At 55.0% G+C, this 24214-nt stretch overlaps 8 protein-coding genes and 1 non-coding gene across 9 annotated transcripts; 7 read left to right on the top strand and 2 right to left on the bottom strand.

The window, feature by feature from the left end:
• Positions 1–1352: 1352 nt before the first annotated feature.
• BO80DRAFT_t129 lies at positions 1353–1426 on the top strand. Its single transcript has one exon. It is a non-coding gene; the product is annotated as a tRNA-Val (tRNA).
• A 903-nt stretch (positions 1427–2329) lies between these two features.
• On the top strand, positions 2330–4042 carry BO80DRAFT_423805 (DUF1776 domain-containing protein). Its single transcript, XM_025719133.1, has 4 exons — positions 2330–2400; positions 2465–2807; positions 2861–3024; positions 3087–4042. The coding sequence occupies exons 1-4, from the start codon at positions 2368–2370 to the stop codon at positions 3927–3929; spliced, it is 1383 nt and encodes a 460-aa protein (XP_025576706.1). The 5' UTR covers positions 2330–2367; the 3' UTR covers positions 3930–4042.
• A 54-nt stretch (positions 4043–4096) lies between these two features.
• Positions 4097–5515, bottom strand: BO80DRAFT_33454 (uncharacterized protein). The gene is made up of 2 exons (XM_025715188.1): positions 4717–5515; positions 4097–4641 (listed from the first exon to the last, which is right to left on the bottom strand). Exons 1-2 carry the CDS (start codon positions 5173–5175, stop codon positions 4264–4266), a joined length of 837 nt encoding a protein of 278 aa, XP_025576705.1. The 5' UTR covers positions 5176–5515; the 3' UTR covers positions 4097–4263.
• Positions 5516–7592: 2077 nt separating this feature from the next.
• BO80DRAFT_33388 (tetratricopeptide repeat protein) lies at positions 7593–10466 on the top strand. Its single transcript, XM_025715185.1, has 2 exons — positions 7593–10077; positions 10135–10466. The coding sequence occupies exons 1-2, from the start codon at positions 7832–7834 to the stop codon at positions 10283–10285; spliced, it is 2397 nt and encodes a 798-aa protein (XP_025576704.1). The 5' UTR covers positions 7593–7831; the 3' UTR covers positions 10286–10466.
• A 1606-nt stretch (positions 10467–12072) lies between these two features.
• On the top strand, positions 12073–13906 carry BO80DRAFT_33391 (DUF3712 domain-containing protein). The gene is made up of 5 exons (XM_025715186.1): positions 12073–12107; positions 12193–12587; positions 12657–13072; positions 13135–13256; positions 13308–13906. The coding sequence occupies exons 2-5, from the start codon at positions 12427–12429 to the stop codon at positions 13590–13592; spliced, it is 984 nt and encodes a 327-aa protein (XP_025576703.1). The 5' UTR covers positions 12073–12107; positions 12193–12426; the 3' UTR covers positions 13593–13906.
• Positions 13907–14303: 397 nt separating this feature from the next.
• Positions 14304–15918, bottom strand: BO80DRAFT_423800 (glycoside hydrolase family 18 protein). The gene is made up of 4 exons (XM_025719132.1): positions 15530–15918; positions 15422–15446; positions 15128–15362; positions 14304–15025 (listed from the first exon to the last, which is right to left on the bottom strand). The coding sequence occupies exons 1-4, from the start codon at positions 15715–15717 to the stop codon at positions 14370–14372; spliced, it is 1104 nt and encodes a 367-aa protein (XP_025576702.1). The 5' UTR covers positions 15718–15918; the 3' UTR covers positions 14304–14369.
• A 1974-nt stretch (positions 15919–17892) lies between these two features.
• On the top strand, positions 17893–19070 carry yth1 (cleavage polyadenylation factor RNA-binding subunit YTH1). The gene has a single exon (XM_025715183.1). The coding sequence runs from the start codon at positions 18237–18239 to the stop codon at positions 18999–19001; it is 765 nt and encodes a 254-aa protein (XP_025576701.1). The 5' UTR covers positions 17893–18236; the 3' UTR covers positions 19002–19070.
• Positions 19071–19870: 800 nt separating this feature from the next.
• pst2 (putative NADH-quinone oxidoreductase Pst2) lies at positions 19871–21129 on the top strand. The gene is made up of 4 exons (XM_025722606.1): positions 19871–19987; positions 20069–20154; positions 20218–20614; positions 20673–21129. The coding sequence occupies exons 1-4, from the start codon at positions 19961–19963 to the stop codon at positions 20772–20774; spliced, it is 612 nt and encodes a 203-aa protein (XP_025576700.1). The 5' UTR covers positions 19871–19960; the 3' UTR covers positions 20775–21129.
• A 212-nt stretch (positions 21130–21341) lies between these two features.
• Positions 21342–23778, top strand: npl4 (nuclear protein localization protein 4). The gene is made up of 4 exons (XM_025723775.1): positions 21342–21576; positions 21642–21772; positions 21860–23330; positions 23392–23778. Exons 1-4 carry the CDS (start codon positions 21478–21480, stop codon positions 23665–23667), a joined length of 1977 nt encoding a protein of 658 aa, XP_025576699.1. The 5' UTR covers positions 21342–21477; the 3' UTR covers positions 23668–23778.
• Positions 23779–24214: the final 436 nt, after the last annotated feature.

The raw sequence follows: 24214 nt of genomic DNA, 5'->3' as shown, positions 1-24214 counted from the left end.
TAAAGGGCGAAGGAACACCAGCCATTTCTCGTAAATTGTATCACAGTCGTCAATTCAATCTTGGCCAGAAGTCATCGACGAGGTTGCGGTGCCTATGCAGATCCTCAAAGCGTACCCCTTTCGCTATTTTGGGACTAGGCAGCACTACCTGAGGTAGAGCATGCCTTCTTCACACGTGGTAGTGTTAACAAGGCTGGAGAATGGGAGACTATGACTTGAGGGAACAATGTGACTGTTGGCCGGTTCAGACAACTTTTGGATAGTGACAGCTGGCCGGCAAAGTTAGCTGGAAGCTTGAATGTGTGATCGCAGGATCTTGCTTGCAGTACCCCTTCGGATACATATTGATGCCTCATCGGGAGTGCGACAAGTAGAAGACTCTAGAAAGGTCAAGTCAGAGGTATATAACGTTGTTGATCACGGTCACTAGCATGGCCCGGTTTGATTTGGCATTCCCACATTGCGAGTCATGACAATAGTGCTCCTATGCTGAATAACCGGAAGTAATTTCCCTCCCAGTCATTCCCTGTGGATCTTCGAGGGGGTTTTAAGATAAGACTGTCTTTCTGCGGTGATCATGGATGATAGCGACCAGTACTTGATCTCCTGTCACGCTAAACGGAGGCCAGAAATTCTCGGTCCGTTGCTGCACATGGCCTGCCACTTGATTCACTATCTTGGTCTAACTCTCAGAATCAAACAGGTCGACAAAGGAAACCGAGTCTTTCGCTCTTACCTCCTCGACTCACATATCAATATACTTGTTGAATACGTGCTCCCTGCAACTCCACTCTAGCAACTAAACGTCGCGGCTCATGAGCATGAACGGTGCCCACTAACCTGACTGGATGAGTCGAACGATGAGAAACGTTGCTTTGTAAGCTGAAACAGTGTGTTGGGCATGAAGTATGCAAATTATGATCGCCTGGGCCACTCTTTACAATTGCCCAGCTAACATGCAGTTGGCTGAGAAAGTCGCTGACCTTTTCGGACTGGCAGAGCTCGAATTGTGATACGCACCTTCTCACTTTCCCATGTATCATACCCAGGCGTTATCTTCGAACTGTACAACAGAAGGAATCCATTATCAACTATGTTTGAGTCTCATATACGCCGAATATCCAGTTTTGGTCACAACGCCGGGAATCCTTTGAAATGGCCGTCAAAGGTAGTCATGCCAACTCTGCTGCGACATGACATACAGCAACAATTAGCTGGTCAGACTCACTTTCTATTGCAGAAATGCCGACTACCTTTCCCATTGACTCCCACATTGAACTCGACGACAGGTCAATACCACCATCATAATGATTCTCTATTAAACAAATAATACAGACTACTTTCAACAAGTTGGCCGGATGGTGTAGTTGGTTATCACGTATCGTTAACACCGATAAGGTCCTGGGATCGAGCCCCAGTCTGGTCATAACTTTTTCTCTCGGGTGATTTTTTGTCGCTGAGAATATACAGCTGTCAACACCTTATAAACAGCACTCTTATCAGTTTTACTGGGGTCAGTCCAGTGTGGCATGCATAATCGCAATCATACTGGCCCAGTGTAATCCCTCCCACGACACGACCACCTCCAGCAAATCTATCCCCAGATGTTCTCACAGAGATGAAGGCACGGTTGCCGTTTGTCAGAGTCTGCAAATGGAACCAATGTGTTCATTGTTTTACTGTTATGTATGCTCTTGGGGGAATCCCAACCAGCCTCAAACTCGATTATGCAACGCATCGACGGCGAAGTGTGGGGGAGGGATAGCCAACAGCCAGCCTGGATTGAAAGGGTCAGTCTTGAGAATCAGTCTTATCGGCTATTTTAACAGACGAGTAAACCTACCATGTAATCAGAAGCTGTCTTCAATGTACTACGCGTGTTGGCACTGCATCTTGCCTTCCGGTACCACCACTTTGCATAGGAGAAGCCAAGTCTCCAGAATAAAATCTTCTGAAAGCCCCGATCCATTGATCCACTATAAAGGTGATGGTCGCGCCAGAATTGCTCTAGATATGATTTAAAAATCTCCATTTGTGCCGGGTGTGGTTCTTTGCAATGTATCTGACAGCAACAAATTATGAATATATACTCGGACTTGCCCAATACAGATAGTTGCCAAAGCAATCATGTAAGGATGTGAGCCAAATGAAGCCCGCCACTAGCTTGCGACTCATCCTAAGCTTGTTGAATGCAGCACAGCATCCCACATCAAGGGTGCAGCTGAAGTATAGATCCAGACACACCAATAGGGCGGGATTGCTCATGTGACCCGCCCGCCGATAAAGATCGGAATCTTCATTGCCGCGAATCTTTATCACCCTCTCTCATCCCAGTCACTCAAGTACCTGAGCGTAGAAAGCATCATCATGACTAGTGACGACCAGTTTTTCTTCGACTATGTGAGTGGATGTGATACACCTTCTGCCTCCCTATTTCGCACTGACATCTTCTTGTTCTTCTCAGCTTGCTTCGATACCGCATGACGTAAGGAGATACTCGCTCCAAGTCGCCGAGTCGATCGACCGACAAGTGGACCACGCCGCCAACGCACTCCGAGATACCCTCTCCAGCCAGTCATGGCTACCTACTTCAGTTCGACCCATATCCAGAAGCCGACCTAGCGCCCCCATACCACAAAGCTTCTTTGATCGCGTGCATGGCTGGGCCCTGCGCAATCGAGCATGGAGCGCCGCACTCATCGCCTTCCTAGGCACCAGTTGCGTGCTGTATTACGGGAACAAGAAGCTGAGCGGAAAGCGACGGAGAGCAAGGAGAGCTGGAAATGGAGCCCGAAAGGAAATAGTGGGTATGGATGTTCTTCAACCCCACGTGCCTGTCCGGATCTAACCATTGCGACAGTCGTCGCGGGGTCGCCTCATGAGCCGATGACTAGAGCGATCGCCTCCGATCTGGAACGTCGAGGATACATCGTCTACGTGACGGTCTCATCCGCAGAAGAGGAACATATCATACAGTCGGAAAACAGGGCAGACATCAGGGCCCTTTGGCTGGACCTTTCAGCTGTAAGACCAACAAAACATCGCGCAGGGATCTGTAATCGAGCTGACAACATCAACTTCTACAGACAACCTCTTCTCCATCTGAAATTCACCCCTCTCTAAACGAGATATACTCTCTCATTTCTCAACCCCAGTCGCCCATGCCCGGTGTGCCACCGCACACCTGCCAGCTAAGCGGCCTCATCCTCGTGCCGTCGCCGAACTACGCCTCCGGGCCCGTGGCTACAATCCCACCATCCTCCTGGATCGACACAGTTAACACGCGCCTCCTCTCTCCCATCCTGACAACCCAGCTCTTCCTCCCTCTCCTCACCCTCCGCAACACCAACAGTACTATCGTCCTCGCCTACCCATCCATCTCCTCATCCCTCTCCGCTCCCTTCACCGGCCCCGAAGTCGCAACCACCCGCGCACTGTCAGGGTTCGCAACGTCCCTGCGCAGAGAACTTAGCCTCCTTCAACAAAACAACATCGACGTCGTGGAGCTAAAGCTTGGCAACATCGACTTGGGCCCACAATACCGCAGCGCGCAGAGCCACATTACCGGCACGGAAGTTCTTGCCTGGAGTGTCCAACAGCGATCCCTCTACGCCTCACAGTACCTCAACAGCATCGAACAGCGACCCGTCGCGTCCGCAGGCCCCAGCACAATCCGCGGCTCTCCAGCCCGGACGCTGCACTACGCCATCCTGGACGCACTGGACCAGCCATCGAAGGACATCTTTGGCAGAAAAGTAGCCAAGAAGCCGGTCATCTACGTCGGTCGAGGAGCACGGTCTTACCACTTGATCGGCGAGTGGGTTCCTGCCGGTCTGGTGGGGTGGATGCTGGGGCTGCGGACTGGGCCCCTGTCTCCAGGGGAGAGTATAAGTGGGGGAAGTAGTGAGACAAGCTGGGAAAAGGTCTAATAGGGTCATAATAATTGGGCGTTTGGTTGTGTCACGATATCATATCTCCTCTTTTCCTAAACGGATCATATTGCATGAATCTTCTCTTTTTCTCTCATCATATCACATATCATCTGCATGGAACATTCCCAACTGAATTACAAGTAATAAGTACTTAATCTGTACCCGTATCATATATACACCCCGTACCCAATACCAACCGAACCCAACCCATACCACACATTAACAGCCCCAAAGCACATCATCTCATTAACCCCACCATATACAATCCTCATCACATTACAAACCCCACCCCCCTCATCCCTAAACCAACCAAAGCCAACAATAAGTACTACTACTTAATCTGCGCCTCCACCTCCTCCACCTCAACACTCCTCTCGCACCCAGTATCATACCCCGACCGCTTCACCTTCCCATGAGTTAATCTACGACGCAACCAGATCGCGCACCACGAGAAGATAAAAAAGACGACGATAATCGCCAAAACCGCGAAACAGTAGCCCGCGACGTGGGCGCTCTTTTCACCGTGCGGGCCGGGGTCCAGGAAGGAGTACGTGTAGAAGCCCTCGGTGTGGTAGGTGAGGTAGGCGAGGGAGACGTATAGGAGGAGGATGAAGATGAGGACGGCGAGACTGAGGAGGGGGTGGGGATTTGTGGTCGGGAGGATGATTTCCAGCAGGGCGTAGAGGGAGTTGAGGCCGTGTTGGGAGATCTGGGTGGTCAAGTTAGGGGGTGAATGAGTGAGGGGGTGGGGGGAGGTTTATGGGGGGGTAAGGGAGGTGCTTACGTTCTGCCAGCCGCTGAAGGTCACGGTGTACCATGGACCGGAGTAGAGGATGCCCCAGAAGACGATAGTCACGAGGAATGGGTAAGTCGTGACGCTGGCGTAGTAGAGACCGTGAAGGGCGCGCAGGGCTCGGGGCCAGCGGTCGAAGAGAACGGAGCGGCCCTTGAGTGCATAGCAGGCTGTGTGGATGGAGGCGATGAGCATGTAGAAGCCTAGTCCCCAGTAGGTGAGCCAGGTGAAGTAGCTGAAGCTCTCGCCGATCTCAGCGCGGTCGCCATGGGTGCCGCTCCAGCCCCAGATGAAGAAGATGCTGGTGAAGATGTAGAGGGAGATGGTGCCACGGAGGATGGCGTAGGGGAGGGGAGGGAGGAGCCAGGAGGTTTCGTAGACATGGGCACTGTCGAGCGAGGGATCGACGTGGAGGAGTTCGTAGAGGGAGCGGTTCTTGAGCTTGTTCATTTTGGCGGGTCGGCTTGGATCCTCCACTCTGGCGGTTGTTGTCTGTCGTTACTCGTTAGGGCTGAGTGTTCAGGGTATCCTGGGCGATGATAGACATGGAGCCTGCTCGATATGGAGGCGAACAGGCGCAAGGACACGCGACCAGAGATTTATGACTAGACTGCTAGTGGGCTGTCTGTCGCTGTCGGGTCCCCTCCCTTCGCATTCCTTCTCCTTAACGACCGATCATCCCAACTTTATTAAACTCATGCTGCTAGCACCTAAGCTTCTGCGGAGCGTGGCCGAAACAGTCACTTAGTCGACACGGCGAGCGCCTTGATTGGGCGAGGCAAAGTATGGTCGACTCCGCTGCTTCCTCCGTACCTCACTTAGCTTGCGATAAGTACGTAGTAGAGGTGGTCTGTGAGGTTGAAGAGATTTTCCTATTAAATTGGTGCATGCCATTGGATTGAGACATTCCAAGGGTTTGTCGGTTCCCTCCTTGCGCCTCTCATCAGCCACTGAGCGTCAGCGATAGGATTGGCTGCGGGAGCGCCTTGTACGACCGTCAGCGATTGTCGGGGCCAGTCGCATGATAAGATTAAGCGGGGCATCAGTATTATTGCAGCGGATTATTCTTCAGAGTTCAGAGATAGGTAGGTGATACGAAGCGCTAACCCATAAGGTTCAATATGGATTCAGATGGGTGTCAGGCTGCTAGATAGTCGGGGCCTAGGGCAGCATGCATACCTCAGGCACTCACACCCTCATCATGTGAGGTTTAATCAGCGGCAGAATTTCCCGATGCTCCAGTGTCTTAATTGTTGCACCAATCACCGCCCACCAGCAGTTCCTTTAGACTGTTTGGCGTTCCCGCGACGTTGTGCCTGATTTCGGACCACCACACCAAAGGAGCACCTGCGCCGGGTCGAATAGTTGGGTCCTCGCAGAGGGGGCGTTAAATCAAAAAGAAAGAAAAGGGCCATTATTGAAGTTTGAGGAACAGCTCATCATGAGCGAGGTGGGATGGGTAGGCCTCCTTTAATAATTTAGGCGTCCATGCTCTGGATACTAGATAGCGAGCGAGGACTCAGGTGTCCAACTCCCCAAGACTTTATCCGTCGCAAACGATCCTTACGATCACCCCTTGGGCTTGAATATACTTCCGGGATTTAGTAATATCGCGTAACTGACATGAGACATTCCCCGAATGGCACCCATCATGTGCCTCTGGGGGAGTTCTTCACGAGCAGCGTACTCCGTATAGGAAAACTGCCTCCTTGCACCAACGAGCGACTATCACAATAACACCACTAGCCTTGGACACCATGGATGAAGAGAAACGAACGGCGGTCGTTGGAGCAACTGTGGTACCTGGAAGGGAGAGAACCCATGGGACGCGATGGTCGAATCAGCAGCGACCCTTCCGTTTGGGATGCGAAAATTTGCAGGGGAAGGGAATATAAATAGCATGAGCCATGGTGTGGTGCCGACTCCACCGTCGACTCAGGTTGAACCGCTAACCAGACTCCGGAGCGTAGAGACGACGCCATCTAGGCCTCGCGATGGTCGAGAATACTATTGCCTTCTAGAAGCTAACCATCCACCGACCAGATGGATTCCCCGTGCTTTGCCCCGATGTCAATAGTAAGAACCCCATCTCGGTCCGTCAATAATCATCGATAAAGCGAACAATAATGCAACCCCTGACTTCCCGATGGTAAAGGCGGCGTAATGGGTACGGTAAAGATCCGCCTGCAGTTGCGGCTGCCAAGACCGAGGAACTGTCAGCTGTCCGGTATGGGTATGTAACGGCAGCCCCTGAAATGGGGCCGGGGCCTGCAGGCCAGGCGGTGATTGTTACGACGATTCACCGTGATTGGGGCCCAACCGGGGGCAGGACCGCATGGCGCCCGTCGGTAATGGCGTTACCGTTCTCCCCCCCCCTCCGCGTGGAGACGCCCAGAACGACGGTCCTTGTTTGGGGATCGTCAGGGCGTAACGAAACCTCCCTCCTCGAAACTGATCATGGCCAACGTTCCTCACACTGTCTCTCCTCCCTCCAGTTCTCTCTCAAACCCTCTCCTCTCTTTTCCTTCCCCTTCCCCTCCCTCCGCGATGCCTGTTCCTCGTCCTTTTGTGTGACGACCCTCGAACCATTGTTTCAACCGACCACCACTCCTCCACACAGGTACTGACCCCCTACATACTATCCGCCGGGGAACATCACATCACATCACACCACCGATTGACTATTCATTCCCCTCCTGCTGCTCTTGAGCCTGGCTCCATACCTTGACCTACCTATCCTCCTCACAGAGCTATTCGTTCGCTTCTTTCCCCCCGCACTCTTCTCGCTCATCTCTCTCCCCGGGGCTGTCATTCCTTTGTGTCTTCCGCCCCCTCCTTTTGTCCGTATCAATCAGCTGTTCGGTGCTTCGAAGATCGTTCCGGCGCGCGTACGGCTTACCAGTGTTCCAGAGCATCAAGCACTGCCGAACCCCCCATTCCACCCATCGTCCCACATTCTTCATGCGAAGCGATTGAACATTCGAACCCCTCGTCCATCAATATCAGTTAAATGAATTGATCGACCAGGCCCTTCGCGCTTCGACTCTCGAAAGACAAGAGAGATCCCTATCGCTCCGCACAAATTGACAGTCACTGGATAGCAACCATGGCCTCCCGGCCCAAGTTTGGTGAAAGCCGGTCCCCCTCCCACGACGTCCTTCGCAGCGGGGCTCCGTCTCCACGCATTGAGCACTACGATGGTGAAATTCCTCCTGCGCTCTCCCCGCTCGATGCTTTCGCCGCCCAAGGTCGGCTCCTGGCCCGTCAGTTGGAGGAATCGGCGCGAAGGAATCGGCGCATGAGCAGGTTACCCCCTTCCAGCGTGGCTCGTTCCCTGTCGCAACCTCGACCCGGCTATTTTCGATCCCCGTCTTCAAGCGAATCCACCCAACGCAGAGGACCAGCAGGACGCAACGAACTATCGAGACAACCTACGCAAAAGCTGAGTCCCGAAGTGGAGGAACCAAAATTTCGTCCGCAGTCCGAACACCCTCGTCTGAGTGGGGTGTCACACCTGGCTAGTGAAATGGAAGACTACTTCGAGGAGGATCCAGATACTACCCCGAAGAAGGAACCGAGCGTGAATGCCTTCGACCTGCCACGCGCCGAATCGCCAGAGGACGCCATGTCCTCTCACAGCCCACCCGAATCTCCGCCTGAAGGCCCTCGTCGTTTCTACGCAGTCTCCCCTACCGGTCTCGCGCCGGCTGGGGTGTCCCCTCCGCTGGGTGTCTCTGTGATGGCGCCCTCCCGGACCTCCTCAACTGATTCTGCCTCTCGCCTGAACATTCCGCGAGGACTAGCACCTCCGGCCTCTCCACTGTCGAGGCCATCGAGCAGTTCCCGAGGGACACAGCTTGAGAGCTCTGACGATGACTACAGCAGCTCGAATGCCGGGTCGACGTTTTCAAAGCCCCGGAAAATGTCCGCTAGCAGTGCCGTGTCACTACCGTACTCTTCGATGTCCTCTTCCGTAACTCGCTCTCATCCTCGGTCGCCGTCCATGAGCTCAGAGACCTCGAACACCGGGGGTTATCTTCAGCGACCCTACAACTTTTCACGTCCTTTAAGTCGGTCCAGTACGAGTCTCTCGGCCCCCGGTCCCACGGGCTCATCGGAGCCTTCGGCCAACAACCCGCAGAGCGCGATCAATCGCGGTCACAAGCCTAGCCCAATTGTGGTGCCAGCTCCATCGGACGTGCCTTTCAACCCCAACGAAGACCCATCCTCTGCTGTATCTTCGTACACCTACGTACGGTACTCTCTACCTCGTGGCCGCTCGGTTGCGAGGGACTCGGTAGTTTTTTCAAGCCTTCACACTCCTCACTTCGAGTGGCAGGAACCGCTATTTGAGAGTCCAACTCGGCACAGCACCGCCGGGCCCCCTCAATCCGTGAGGACCCCATCTCCGTCTCCTTCCCACCAGGGTTCCTTCACCTCAAAGACGCGCTCAATGTACGAATCTCCCTCTTCGGCCCGTCAACTGTTGACTCCGGAGCCGCCTCTGCCTCGACCGACCCCGCCGTCTCCTGAAATGAGGCCATCCCAAACGGCGCCTGCCGAGCCTGAGCCTGAGATCGAACCCGAGCCCGAAACCGAGCCCGAGCCTACACCCGAGCCTGCACCTGAGTCTATACCCGAGCCTACACCAGCTGAGCCCGCTTCTATTGAGCCTGAGCCTACCGAGGCTGCCCCTAGTGAAGCTGCTCCCATGGAACAGCGGGACGCAGAGGTCTCAAAGAATGATCATACCGATGCCACCTCCTCCGCTGGATCTGAATCCACTGTCCGCCCGCAAACCGCACGGACGAATACGACATCGGCTGTGATCACTGCGGATGAGCATGTAACCAAGGGCATCCAGTGCCACGAGAAGGGGTCTTTGAACGAATCGACGTATCACCTGCGCATTGCGGCTAAGCAGAATCACCCGACGGGAATGCTACTTTATGCGTTGGCGTGCAGACACGGTTGGGGTATGCGACCGAATCAACGGGAGGGCGTGCAGTGGTTGCGCAAGGCTGTGGACTCGGTCGGTATTGAACTGATGGACGATTCCAACCCGACCATTCCTGTTCGTGCGAGGGAGCTACAGAAGGCTTATCGGGCCCAGTTCGCCTTGAGCATTTACGAGCTTGGCGTGAGCCATCTGAATGGGTGGGGCATTGAGCAAGACAAGTCACTGGCCCTGCGGTGCTTTGAAATAGCCGGCCAGTGGGGCGACGGCGACGCGCTAGCGGAGGCCGGCTTCTGTTACGCAGAAGGCATTGGATGCAAGAAGGACTTGAAGAAAGCGGCGAAATTTTATCGCCAGGCGGAGGCGAAGGGCATCAGCATGGTTGGGAATAGTTGGTAAGTTGCTCCACCGTGTCGAATATGGTTGGGGTGAATCTAACCCGGCTTTGACAGGATCTACAAGGACAAGTACATGGACGATGATTCCACCTCGACTTCACGTGGTCGTGGTCCGTCTGGCAGCACTCCAGAGAAGAAGCAGCGCAGCAAGTCCCGAACCCGCAGTCTTTTCCACCGGAAGAAGTCAGTTGCAGCCGAAGCATAGGCGGTTGTACGACCCTCGTTTTTTTTTTTCCAGCCTCAGCAAAAAGAAAGCAAAAGCTTCTTGCCTTGGGCTTGGCATGGTTTCTCAAGTCAACCTCAACGTGAGCTGTCTAGCTACCTGTTGAGGGACTCAATTTTCTTTTCATTCGTTCGGGCTTGGCCATGGGCAGCCCTTTCCTTTCGTTGTTTTTCCTTCCCATTTCGCACTATCGGTTTTCCATTATCAATTTTTTCTTTTTTTCTCCTTGAGCAGGCCTTGCTAGCTGCTCCACATCTTGGAACGGGGCCTGTGGCTCTCATTTAGTTGCCCGTTCCAATTTGCGGGCATCGAAATTCGTTTCTTGGATACCCATCGTTTTCGAATCACTGTGTGATGTTCGATTCTACTCGTTTACCTTCTTTCCCTCGCTTGTCCACCCTTTGTTGTTTCCCCCCCCCCCTCTCCTGATGGACCCCGTCCATGTTCGGTCGCTGCGCCCTCATCCATTCCTTTTGACTTGTGTAATACCATTCGTTCCTTTCCTTTAGATAGCCGTGTGGTGTGTGTTGGCAGAGATCATACCCGATGATGCTCACGAGGATCCTACATAATTGGATGTTCATCCATCCCCGATGGATTGATTCTTGGACATGAATATTTTTTTTTTTTTCCCTTGGGATGTAGCGACGTTGGTTCCGCGGGATGGTCCAGGCTAAATCGGGCCCATTGCGATTCTCGAGATCTTAAGAGGGTGGGATTGGACGACGGATGGTTGTTAGTTCTTACACCGGAGGCGCCACCGGGAGGGCTTGTGTTGGGGACGAGGCGGGGGTGAAACCCCCCCGTTCGCGCTCGGCTGGAAATTGGACATCAATCCATTTCCCTCTCTGCGCCAGAACTCCGTGCCCTCCGCCGCGACGGAGTCGGTTGATTGGCAGGCGATATTAAAGCCCGGGAGTGTCCCAAGAAACCTGGTCGCGACGATTGGCGGGCTCCGGGCGCGAGGCCGGAGGATTGGCCAAAAGGAGCAGCACTATAGTGGCGATTGACGAGGTTCGCGACCAAAGGGGACTAAGGCTGGCTGGGGCCGGCATGCTGTCCCACCCAAGCTGCCCTGATCGCCCGGGGGAAATTGGGGGGTTGCATCGCTAGCCTGCAATCCTTCTTACCAATTTTGCCCCGACCTGCAGTGTAGATGGACTGCAGAGTGCAGACGCCTCCTCGTGCACCCCCTCAATCCCTCTCATTCCCCCTCATTTGAATGATGCGATGACTCGCCGCTTGCCTCGGTTCGGCTCCATCAGGGCCATCTATTCATATGCTCAGATGTTCCTGCTCTGGACTTGCAGGTGCCATGGACAGCCCGCGGCGACAACTACAAGCTTACACGCGATCTCAGCGGGACCCGTGGTCCTTGCGCGGGGCCGGATGGACCTTGTTCTCATTATCTGGATCGCCCTTCCGCATTCTGGGGCCTCAGCATGGTGGCCCTTGTTGGCTCGCCTCCTACGCCGTTACATCCACTTATTAACTCACTAAATGGGTAGCGCGATGTTCTGCGCGGTCTGAGCCGGGCTTCGCACTAAGACGACCCGCGGTGTGCAGAGCTGATCCAGATGGTTTTACGGAGTAGTCGGACATGTGATGGGCCCAGCTCCCGGGGACATATAGATCTAGCGTTGGGACAGGGGGAGGTCCGATTGTTTCCTTTTTCTCATCCTGGCCGGTTCTCCCTTGCCTCCCTTGATTCGGTCTCTGGGGTTCCGTGGTCATTCTTCAACTCTAATCTCCGTGATTCTCGCCTAACACTTGTCCATCACTTGACCGGTGCCCAGTTTTGTGGGTATGTTTCTACGTTGCTGTCACATCATGGGGGCAGGATATATACTTCCCCCGTCCCGTCAAGCCGGCTGCTAACCCGGTTGCAGTCCGCCTCCATTGACCCCGTCAGCCCCTAGCCCCGTGTCTTGGAGCCTGGAAGGAACAATTCCTTTGCCAGCCCACATTCCTCGGCTCGGTCCTCCCTCTCCGTTTACATTGGCACGGGCGTAAAAGACCCCGCAATTGTCACACAGACATCATCAGGGCATTGGTTCTGAATATAGGTCCAGTACGACCCGGCATAGCGACAACGCATCACATCTCATTACATTACAACCAAGATGGCCGGCGACAGCAAGCCCGAAGTGACCGAGATGGCTGGAGTAGGTGCGGCCGCGGCCAGGCCCGGCTTTGGATCGCGCGTGGGTACGCACTTCAAGCGATGGTGGTGGGTGTATCTCATCGGCTTGATCGTGGTGGTCCTCGTGGTGGTGCTCCCTGTGTATGTCCCCATCGTGGGAAGAGAACCCCAGGCCCCAATTCCCCAACTAACATGGCATGGATAACCCAGAGTCTATGTCGCGTACCCGAAGATCGCTCAGCACTTGGTCAACGAGTCGAACTTGACCGTCTCCATGATGGACCTCAGTGACCCATCGCCTACGTCCTTCGTCCTCAACCAGACGAATATCATCGGGACCAACAGCTCCTTCCACCCGACCATCTATTCCTTCTCCGGAGGCGTCAGTCTGGCGGGCCTAGCTGCCTTTGCGCATGTCCAGATCCCCAAGTTCAACGCCCACAATGGCGTCGTCGTGGAAGTCAATCAGCGCGTGAACCTTACCAACGAGACTGCGTTCGCCGATTTCTGCCGGGCCGCCATCATGAGTGAGGAATTCCAGCTCAACGTGTACGGCAGGCCGGGTCTGAAACAGGGTGGCCTCCCCAAGAAACCTGTCACCTACAACCACACGGCGACAATGAAGGGTAAGCTTTCCTTGATCAAACCCCTCGAACACCAAAGAGCGTCCCACTTAACATCCCGGCAGGCTTCAATAAGCTCCAAGGCTTCGAGCTGCTCGATATGCATATCGGAACCAACAACTCGGACGGCACCAACGCCAATGGATACGTATATATCCCCAACCCGTCCGTGATCTCCATCGCCCTGGTAAGTCTCCCTGGCCCTGTCTCCTTCCACACCAGCTGACCACCTCCCCAGGGCAACCTAACCCTCAACCTGGCGGTCAACAACACCGCCATCGGCCAAGCCTACATCTACGACCTCACCCTCCGACCCGGCAACAACACCGTGCCCATGACCGCCAACGTCAGCGAGCTCACCGTCGCCGGCATGCTCAGCAACTACCCGGACTACATCCTCCCCATCGACATCACGGGCAACTCCACCGTCTACAACAACCAAGTGATCCCCTACATCGCGGGTGCCCTGGCAGAGCTCGAGCTCCGAGCCGAGTTGAACGTGACCCAGGCATTGAGTGGTTAAGCCATCATTTCACCATTTCATCGTTTCTTTCTTCCTTTTTATCAAAAGGGGTTAGTAGGGTGTTCGGTGGATTAGTTAATGAATTCAAACCCACCCCCCCATCCGGACGACCCGTCCGTGTGCGCTTCCCGTTGTTTATACACGCTCATCCTCTCCGGATGAACTATTATTGTGATTCCCATTGTTGCGTGTTTGATTCCTTGGACATGAAACTGCAGATAATATAAAGCTGGAATCCCAATGCCAGTGATGAATGACTTCCTTATTTTGGTCTTAGTATAGTGTAATAATCTGCCACGAAGTTATCAATTACACCCCGGAGTCCACGGTAGACAAAAGCACATAGATGATCGATCGAGGGGAAAGAGACGGAGTCGATACGTCGCGTATGCACAGACGCTGGTGCAGGGCCCCGGGACGGTCCATCTATCCATATCTGGCCCACCTGCAGGCTTGCGTGACGTCCTCCCTATAAGACGCGAGGAGCTTATCATGGCACTGACAGGTCCACGGTACCCGGGCCTTATCATGAGGGCGCTTAGGCGCGATGGGTTGGCTGGTTGGTACATATAAGATGCAGTGCTTGCCCACTTTCTTTTGCGCGGGGGAGAATACATTGTTAATGATGCTAGCTAATCGACAGACTGACAGAAAGTCACGCGTGCCTCCGTTTTTTTTCCCGTCCTTGTCCCTTGTTCCTTGGTTTCTTGCTTTCCTTCTTTTTTTTTTTTTTTGCTTTTTCCCATCCTAATGCTGAAGCAGCAACAACAGCAGCCGCTACATATCATGCAAAGTGTTATACCCCGTTTCGATCAGACTTCGCGGGCCCCGCGCATCGCCTCCGATATGCCAATAGAATAGCCCGCCCAGTTTCATCTTCGTGACGAATTTCGCCTTCTGCTGCACCGTCTGAGGGGTATCATACGTGACAAACCCGCCATCCCCACCCACACAGTACGCCGCGCCCACGCTGCTATCGTGATGCTCCTTGGCCCCCGGTCGCGGCAGCTCGCTATAATCGAAGACGCCGTCCTCGCCGCCACAGCCTACGTACCGCTGTCCGACTCCATTGCTACCCAAGAATGAGCGGCCATAGGCGGGAACGCCCAAGAGAAGCTTCTTGGGATCGACTCCCTGGCTCAACACATACGATACGGCATTTTGGCACGAAGTGGCGGAGGGGTGCTTGCTGAAGAGCTGGGCCTGATGACCCGTCTGACTCTCCCAGGGCCCGGAAAAGTCATACGCCATGAGATTGATCAGATCGAGATAGAGCTGCGCCTTGGCGAGATCGATGTTACGGAGGGCCCACGGGCCGGCGGGCAGACAGGAGGCCAACACATAACGCGGGGTTGGGAGGGCCTCGCGCAGTCGCGCCAGGAGACGGATATAATCCGAGCCTTCTTGTGGGTCGGAGGGGTATTCCCAGTCCACTGTCAGACCACACAGGGTTGGTTAGGGCATGCACACAATTTCACCTTATATCGCCCAACCGGACGTCAGGGGAAGGGGCACGGATCAAGAATCAGACTTACCGTCGATGCCGTCCAGACCAAACTGATCCACCAGCGCTCTGGCACTGCGAACAAACGTCTCGGTGCGGGCCTGACTGCGGGCCACCAGGGCAAAGTTCTCGCTGCCTTTGCCCCCTCCCCCGACAGAGAGGATGAGCTTCATCTTCGAGTACTGTGGTTTAAGCTGTGCAAACGCCCGCAGGCAGCCGTTGGTGCCGTCGACGGGCATCTTGGTGTCGGCCCATTCGTCACTGAGCTGTGGTCATGTCCGGTCAGCCAAATTTGACCACACCATTGGGACTGAGGACAGGTTACATAGACGGTGCCATCTTCTTTGACCCTGTGATGAGAAAAGCAGGCTGGTTAACAACTGTCTCTGCGTGGCCTGGACCATCGGCATGGTGCGGACTAAGGTACTAGTACCAAGCAAACGCGTAGAAGATATGAGAGATGAAGCCCAATCGGAGGGCTGACGGGGGTTGCTTCCGGTAGATCCTCCAATTGGGATAGTAAGCTGCGTTGAGGAAGAAAGGCACTTCGTAGGAGCTGTTGCTGGAGCGCTCGGCTGCTTTGCGCCGCCAGTGCGGGAAGATGGACGTGCCGGATAACATGGCCGCGGGAGGGGACGAGAACTGTAGAACCCAGGCGAAAGGGATTGACTCGGAGGAGACCAGGATGCAAGGTCAAAATACAAAAATAAGCTTAAGATCGCGATGCGAAGAAAGATGGACAGCCCCAACCTGGCCAGCGTCACGTGTGGAAGTGCCTGGTTTTGGCGATGCGAATTGACGGTGTCTTTCTTTTTTTTTTTTTGGATTCTGGCCTAGGGATTCCCCTCTGGGCTGGGAGAAAGAGATCGTACGATCAGTCTGACCGTGCTGTTTTTCTTTTTCTCTGAGCCCATGAGCCATTTAAACCCCCTCGATCTGCGGCAGGAGCAACAGAAGAACAAGAAGAAGAGAGAGTCCTTGCGACGGACTGACCCGGACTGACAGAACCAGAAGGAAGAAGGCAACCAGGAGGAACCAGTCCAGCATGAACAACAACAACAACTCTGTTCTTCCTTCCATGCATCATTACTACCTCCGAGTCCCCGTCAGTCCTTCCGAGTCCAACGCAGTGGCTACGACATCATTCCACTCTTCACGATCCAGGTACTTGGTGGCTCTACAATGACCCTTCCCTGTCCCTACCACGTACTACTAACGTACACTCTCGCCTCTAGGGTTGCAATGCGGCCAAATTGCAGGCAACATCTCATGCAGCGTCGCTATGCAGGCAGGTAAGGTTAGGGGCCTATTCCGGGCGGTCTCCTCCATCAGCACTGGTCTGCCCCGGTCAATCAGAGCACGTCCGACGATGGGAGCATCTGATGATGACCAGCCCCAGCCCCAGACACGGTCCAAACGTTGTCACCCCCGCCTTTTGCTGTCCCAGGTCAGAGAACCAGATCAAGCGATCGTGTTGATCATTGGTCGCCTCAGAACGTTCGTCCTCCGCATCTGGTGTACCGGGCAGAGTGCGCGGCTTGCTAAGGTTTTCTTTTATATGCCGTCTCCTACCCTCTTGATACTCTCCGGTGAGATGCTGGTGCCTGCCCCCAAGGCCGCTGGCCGCGGCCTCCCCCCCAGCCTCTTTGCAAAGCCCGGAGGAATCATGACGAGATTATAGACCCGTCGCACAGTGCTGCTGGATCTGGCAGAAGAGAGGCAAATTCCGCGATCGACCGGTGATGCGACACGCCCAGAGTAAATACAGGACTCGTCTCAGCAAGGCAGCGATTGGGCAACTTGGGAGACGCTCAGCAATCCCCATAGAGAAGTCGCTCGGTTGTTCCGGATCAGACTGGGGGATCGACTGGGTTGGCAAAATGCAATTTTTGTCGACTATTTTATTATGGCTGCACTTAGAGTTCCCCCACCGTCGTTGCTTTTTTTTTTCGTCGCGCCCTCGTCTGAGGGAAAAGTTGGCTGTGGGGAGGGGAGACGCAGCCGCGGACGACTAACCTATAGGACTAGTGACGCCCATCCCCGCATGAAGGACTGCGATCCCCATTCCCTTGACGCTGAGTGGGAGGCCAGCCATCATCATACCGGGCATGCAGCTGATCCCCGAGCGAATAGGCATTAGGCAGGCAGGGCGACGAGGAGGGGCGAGACAGCCAGCGAGCCTCGGGTTCTTAGCGTCCAGTACAGTTTTTCTCCGGCATGTCACTGGCCAGTACCCGGAGCTGCGACGGAGTGCCAACAACAGCATGAGGTTGCTGAAGTCATTCACTACGGGGAAGAGGAAGAAGGAGACAGGAGGGAAATTGTGCTGGCTGCCTGGGATGGGTTACTCGCCGGGACTCCCCAGGACTGTGTACCCAGTGACACCGTACCACATGCCTATTCCAACCGCAGCACCGTCGGGCGTCAGACCCATCCAGCAACAGACCATGTGATCCCGTGAGTCGTAGGAAACCTCGTATGCACTGATGCAGGGGCAGCCAGGCTCGTCTCCGCATGGGAATTGTACCCATTGGCCTGCTGGCGGTGCAGCGGAGCCCGGCGCTCCCCAGGCCGCCGTCGAGCAAAGACGGGGTGCGTCTCGCTGCAGCATGGATGGCTGACTGTGCTCAAACAGGGGTGGGGGATATCCCCCGCAGAGGAGGATTGACCCGTTCACAATATCGTCCGTATTCTCGTTGCCTTGCCTGTTCTAATTCTCCCTGCGAGGTAGTCTTCGTGAATAGTTCTTGTTCGATGGGCTTCCACGCCGCGGCTGCTGACTCAGCATTGCCCGCGGTAACTAACTAGCGGAAATGACACCGCCTGCTACTTTGGCATATACTGCCGGTCTCGCCTGGACTGGTCCGATGCAACCGCTTCATTCTTCTCCAACAAATCTCCAACTGGTCTTCTTCCACCTGCTGAACACAGAACGGTGCCAGGCCCCGTTCAAGACCATCGGGCATCGCTTGGGCTTCTTCTCCAGCTAACTGCAGTTGACTGACGGACTATCTCCCTAGCAAGGGCCTCTCACTGCTCCGACGTGTCGACGGGCGAGCAGCTCGTGTCTCCATTTCTTTTCCTTGACTAGATCCGCACGTCCAGTCAATTACCTTCCTTTCGAATTCAGGCCAATCATCATGACTACGGACGTGAGCTACACAGCGTCACGTATGCTCTCCTCCGACAGCTCTCGGGATCCGAGCTACAACGACTTCTCCTTCCTCCCTTTCCTACGCAAGAGTTATGGCTTTGGACTCGCCAGCGATGTGCCGGTGTGCAAAGCATACAGCGAAGGCCACTGTCCCCTAGGACCGGCCTGTCCTGATCGGCATCCCACCCCCTCGCGCGTCACCACGTCGACCACTACTGCCTCGGGACTGGCCCCGTCGACAACACACGGATCTCTAGTTTGCAAGCACTTCCTCAAGGGGCTCTGCAAAAAGGGACTCAAATGCGAGTATCTCCACGAATACAACCTTCGCCGCATGCCAGAGTGCCAGTCCTTTTCGCGGTCCGGCTACTGTCCTAATGGCGATGACTGTCTGTACCAGCACGTACGGGAGCAGGCGCGACTGCCTCCCTGTGAACACTACGACCGGGGATTTTGCGAACTGGGCCCGTTATGTGCCAAGCGGCATGTCCGCCGACGCCTGTGCCAGTACTACCTGGCTGGGTTCTGCCCGGAAGGCAAAGGCTGCGTGGATGCTCATCCCCGGTGGTCGGAGAACCTTCCCCGACCCCAGATCCGGGTCGAGAAGACGGAAGAAGAGCTGGAGCGGGAGCGGGCTTTGATCCGGGAGGAGCAGGAGAAGGAGAAAGAGCGGGAGCGCGAGTGGAGGAGCGAACGTGGCCGTGGCGGAGGCTTCATGCGGGGCCGGTACCGGGGCCGGGGACGCGGTTAGAACTGAGAAGCCATTGTTGCAGGGGGGTGCGTGTTCGTTTCCGGATTTGAGCTTACAAAATCGTCGAGATACCCAGCTGAGAGGCGTGCTATGCTTGTTTACGAAGTTAGACCTATGATTGTTCCATTTGATTCTGAATCTATTGCCATATACAAGCACAACTCCATGACCGGGTTCTAGGTGGAAGAATGAGATACGAGGGATGAAGCTGCCCCCGGACTACGACACAGGGGTAGACATAGCATGGCGCCCCCGACAGGGTCGGTGAAGGCCTGGCCACGCCGCACATGGATCCTACTGCTCGACTAGGGCTGATTGATGGCTTGGTCTTCGGAGCCGGCGGGTGCACAGTACATTGGCAGTCCGGAGAGGACCCCTCCATGCTGGAGGGTTGGGTGGCAGAGCCAAGATCATTGACATCACGACTGCCTGCCAGGAGACAGTAGCACTCGTCGCATTGGGAGAGCCCTCCCTAAACTCGACAGGGGTAAAGTCCTAAGAGCAAAGAAAACGGTGCAGTCTACCGGCCACGCCCGGCGGGATTATGAGATGGTGAATAAGAGATCGTTCAGCGTTACGAGCTTGTTCGAGTTTCACGGGGCCGCGCATTTGTCAATGATCCGTAAGACCACACCCGCCCCGTTGATTGGCTGTTGCCACGAGAAGTGGACTGAGTGCCCCGCTCCAGGTACCTAAGGGCCAATCAACGCCGGAGGGATCCAGGGTCTGTCCAGGAACAGAAAATGGTAGTAATCGATTACGGGATGCTTGCCAAAGCTGAGCGGTTGCTGAGAGTTCCAATTGTGAAGCTGCTCTGCTGAGGGGGAGGGGCTCCCTCGTGGATAATAGTATAAAGACCCGCTGCCATGGCCCGACCCAGCCTGCTTTCCTCCCATCATCTCAAGCATCCGCTCTCGTGAATCTTGTTCCCCGCCTTACTCCTGCCCCCCACCATCACCATGGCTCCCAAGATTGCTATCGTCTTCGTGAGTGCTCCGCCATCAACTGCGATCTCAACGGTGGTTTGAGAGGTCTGGACCAGTATGACTAATCGTCAATTCCTCTAGTACTCCATGTACGGCCACATCCTGAAGCTGGCCGAGGCGGAGAAGAAGGGTATTGAGGCTGCTGGCGGTACCGCCGACATCTACCAGTAAGTCAATGGCTGCAATGAGCATCGCCACCGACCGCCGTGACTAAAACAGCCTGTCTATAGGGTTGCCGAGACCCTTCCCGAGGAGGTCCTGACCAAGATGCACGCCCCGCCCAAGTCCAGCTACCCCGTCGTCACTCCCGACACCCTCCTCGAGTACGACGCCGTCCTCTTCGGTATCCCGACTCGCTACGGTAACTTCCCCGCCCAGTGGAAGGCTTTCTGGGACAGCACCGGCAAGATCTGGGCCAGCGGTGGCTACTGGGGCAAGTACGCCGGTCTCTTCGTCTCCACCGGTACCCAGGGTGGTGGTCAGGAGTCCACCTGCTTGGCTGCCATGAGCACCCTTGCTCACCACGGTCTCATCTACGTCCCTCTCGGCTACAAGACCGTCTTCGGACAGCTGGCCAACCTCGACGAGGTTCACGGCGGTAGCGCCTGGGGTGCTGGTACCTTCGCTGTAAGCATCCTCCATTCCACTCTGACACCCCTGTGACAACGTACTCATGCCACTTCAGGGTGCCGACGGCTCCCGCCAGCCCACTGCTCTTGAGATCTCCGTCGCTGAGGCTCAGGGTAAGGCTTTCTACGAGCACCTTGCCAAGGTCAACTTCGCTTGACTGCATGGCAGCGAGCAGGCCAAGTCGGAGTCGCAGCCAGCCGTGGCTGCTGCGTCGCAGCAACAGACAACCGAAACTCCGAAGCCCCAGCCTGCGCCGGCTCAGAACGGACAGGGCACCCAGGGAACGAAGAGTGCAGAGAAGAGCAACGAGGGACCGTGTGGCCTGCCTAAGAAGTGTGTCATTATGTAATCGGATTGCTCCCAATAATACCCTGCAGTTATTCGTACCCTGCTTGCTTTGACCGGTTGGTTTGCGATTGGCGTTTGTTTCGGAGGCCTGGGTTTCATGTTTGCGATGCAAAGACTTGGTTTAAATAGAACACGAGAATAATATCTTTTATGGTTCATGACATATGATGCTACCCATAGTATGCACTGGTGAACTCGGTAGAGCTGTGTCCATTTGGTTCGTAGGAAGTCTACATCACATCGGCCTTGTAATCAAAATACCCGAAATACGCCATTTGTCATCGGGGAAGAGGCGGCGGGGCGGTACCAGGCGGTAACGGGGCGCAATGACGATAGAGCTCCGCTGCCGCCTTCCTGCTCGCTTCCGAAGCTCTCGCGCTCTCTCCTCTTTACCCTCCCTCCTCCCCATGGCCATGATCTGATGAGTTTGACGAGTTATTGAAGCTGCACGAAAAGTGAACCAACCCTGTGAACCAGTAGTTGTCCTCCCCTCTTGGGTGTCTCTTCCCACCATGACGTCCCGCCCGATCGTGCTGAGGTTCGAAAGCCGCAACGGCCAGTTCCGGTTGACGGCTAACCCGCAAGATCTGTTTCCGAGTCTGCAACCACAGGTGCGTGTAAACTCTGGCCGAGGCATTTGGCTGGAATGATCAAATGAATGCTTACCCTCCTTCAGATTCTAGAGCGCCTCCCTCCAGACGTCGATCCCTCATCCATCGGCCTCTCCAACCGGCCCATCGGCACCGGTGGTGAAGAGAGGCTCCTCAGCAGCTTAGATGGGGTGGCTTTTGATCAAGTCGGTCTTAAGTGAGTCTCATCTCGCACTTGGGACAGATTTGCCGCTCGTCCAGGTTGTTTGTCACCCTACTAACACTGCTCCACTCGCCTGTCCAGACACGGCGATAAGCTCTTCATAGGATACCAAGAGAATAAAGAACAGCAGAACGGCACCACCAACGGCCACATAACCCCCATCGCAGGGGAGTCGTCGCGGCGTCTGAATGGCGCCCCTGTGCCCCAACCCGAAACAGTCACCTTCCGTCCTCCCCAACCGAGCTCCCCGACAGCCACGATCAAGAATCCCTGGGATGTGGTGCAACAATCGCCGTTGGACAACATGTTGGACAAGAAGGACGGGAAAATCCAGCGGAAACAGGATAAGATGTGCCGACACGGTCCTAAAGGCATGTGTGACTACTGCATGCCGCTTGAGCCATACGACCCCAAGTATTTGGCGGAGAAGAAGATTAAGCACCTCTCATTCCATTCGTACCTGCGGAAGATCAACGCCTCGACCAACAAGGCCGAGTCCGGGAGCTCGTTCATGCCCCCGCTCAGTGAACCCTACTACCGGGTCAGGCGAGACTGTCCCTCGGGACACCCCCAGTGGCCGGAGGGCATCTGTACCAAGTGCCAGCCGAGTGCGATCAGCCTGCAGCCCCAAGAATTTCGGATGGTGGACCATGTGGAGTTTTCGTCGCCCGACCTTATCAACTCGTTGCTCGACTTTTGGCGGAAGTCGGGGGCTCAACGGTTAGGGTTCTTGTACGGAACCTACGAAGAGTATAAGGAGGTTCCACTTGGCGTCAAGGCGGTGGTGCAGGCCATCTATGAGCCGCCACAGGTGGATGAAGTGGATGGAGTAACGCTCCATGAATGGGCCAACGAGAAGGAGGTGGATGAGGTGGCACGGCTCTGTGGTCTGGAGAAGGTTGGAGTGATCTTCACGGACCTGCTGGATGCAGGTCGTGGCGACGGATCGGTGATCTGCAAGCGGCACATTGATTCCTACTACCTGTCATCGCTGGAGATTGCTTTTGCGGCGCGACTACAGGCGCAATCTCCCAAGGCTACGAAATGGAGCCGAACCGGCCGCTTCGGCTCGAACTTTGTTACCTGCGTGCTGAGCGGCGACGAGGAAGGCGCCATTTCGGTCAGTGCCTACCAGGCATCGGTGGCCGCCGTAGAAATGGTTCGAGCAGATATCGTCGAACCGTCAGCGGAACCCTCGGTGATGCTGGTACAATCGGAGGAAGATGACACCGAGAACAAGTCGCGGTATATCCCCGAGGTCTTCTACCGCAAGATCAACGAATACGGTATCAGCGCCCAGGAAAATGCCAAACCCAGTTTCCCAGTCGAGTACCTCCTAGTCACCTTGACACATGGTTTCCCGACAGACTCTTCCCCACTCTTCACAGACAGTAGCTTCCCCATCGAACACCGCGAGGTCATCGGCGAGAGCCAGGAGCTCGTTCACGTGGCGAGGAAGTTGGTGACCCACGGCGACCCAGACAAGGCGATTCGAGCTGTCTCGGACTTCCACCTGCTGTGCTTCCTTCACTCATTGTCGACATTCAACAAGGTACGTCACCGCTTATTGAAGCAGTTCATCGGCCCTCAGGACCACCCTAACCCTATCCTAGGACGAAGAAGCACTGCTCTGCCGCGTCGCGACGCAACGTGCCCCCGCGGACGGGCTGCAACTGATCAACACCCCCGGATGGGCCACCCTGGTTACCATTCTTCAGGAAAGTGGTGAGCGGCCCCCTAAGCGCCCCTGGCTGAGCACAGCCGAACCTTACCCGCCACGCCCAGTGCCCAACCCCGGAAAACGTTCCATCCCCTTTACCAGGCCTATGTCTCCCAGATCTGAAAGTGAACATCTTGCTAAGAGGTTTAAGGGAGCTAGTCTAGAATAAAGGGACTAGTCCGATACCGATCCCACCATTTCCATCACCATCTCCTACTTCCGTGTTCTCTCTCCATCTCCGTCTCAATACAGCCTCAGTCTCAGCCCTTTTCGATCAAGCCCACCATCAATATATAAACGCACACGTGTACCTAGAGGGGGAAACAAGGAAAGTGGAATAGGAGCGGGATCGAAGTCTCTGCAGCCTGCTAATGCCCCCCGGCCGTATTTGTTGCCCGTTATGATATGACATGATACCTCTATCTACCTACTCCCCTACATACTCTACTGTCAATATCATTTTCGGGAGACCTACAAAAGGCCCCATTCATCCAATCATCTGGTACTACGCCGTCGTGTCTGAGAACCAGACACAACCCTCGTGCTATTCTTATTCTTTGCTTCCCTGCATTTTAGGTCACGTTGTGCATTCGTTGAGGACGGGTATATCTTTAGTTGTCTTTGACTCGGTTGGCTTGGGTTAATTCAGATTATTACTTAGCTGACTGAGAGTGAATGGAAACGAACTTGGGTAGTAACTAATTCCCTATTCGAGC

Source organism: Aspergillus ibericus (genome assembly GCF_003184845.1).
Source record: "Aspergillus ibericus CBS 121593 unplaced genomic scaffold BO80scaffold_13, whole genome shotgun sequence".
NCBI lineage: Eukaryota > Fungi > Ascomycota > Eurotiomycetes > Eurotiales > Aspergillaceae > Aspergillus > Aspergillus ibericus.
The sequence above is the reverse complement of the archived record's forward strand: the minus strand, read 5'-3'. Positions and strand labels throughout refer to the sequence as shown.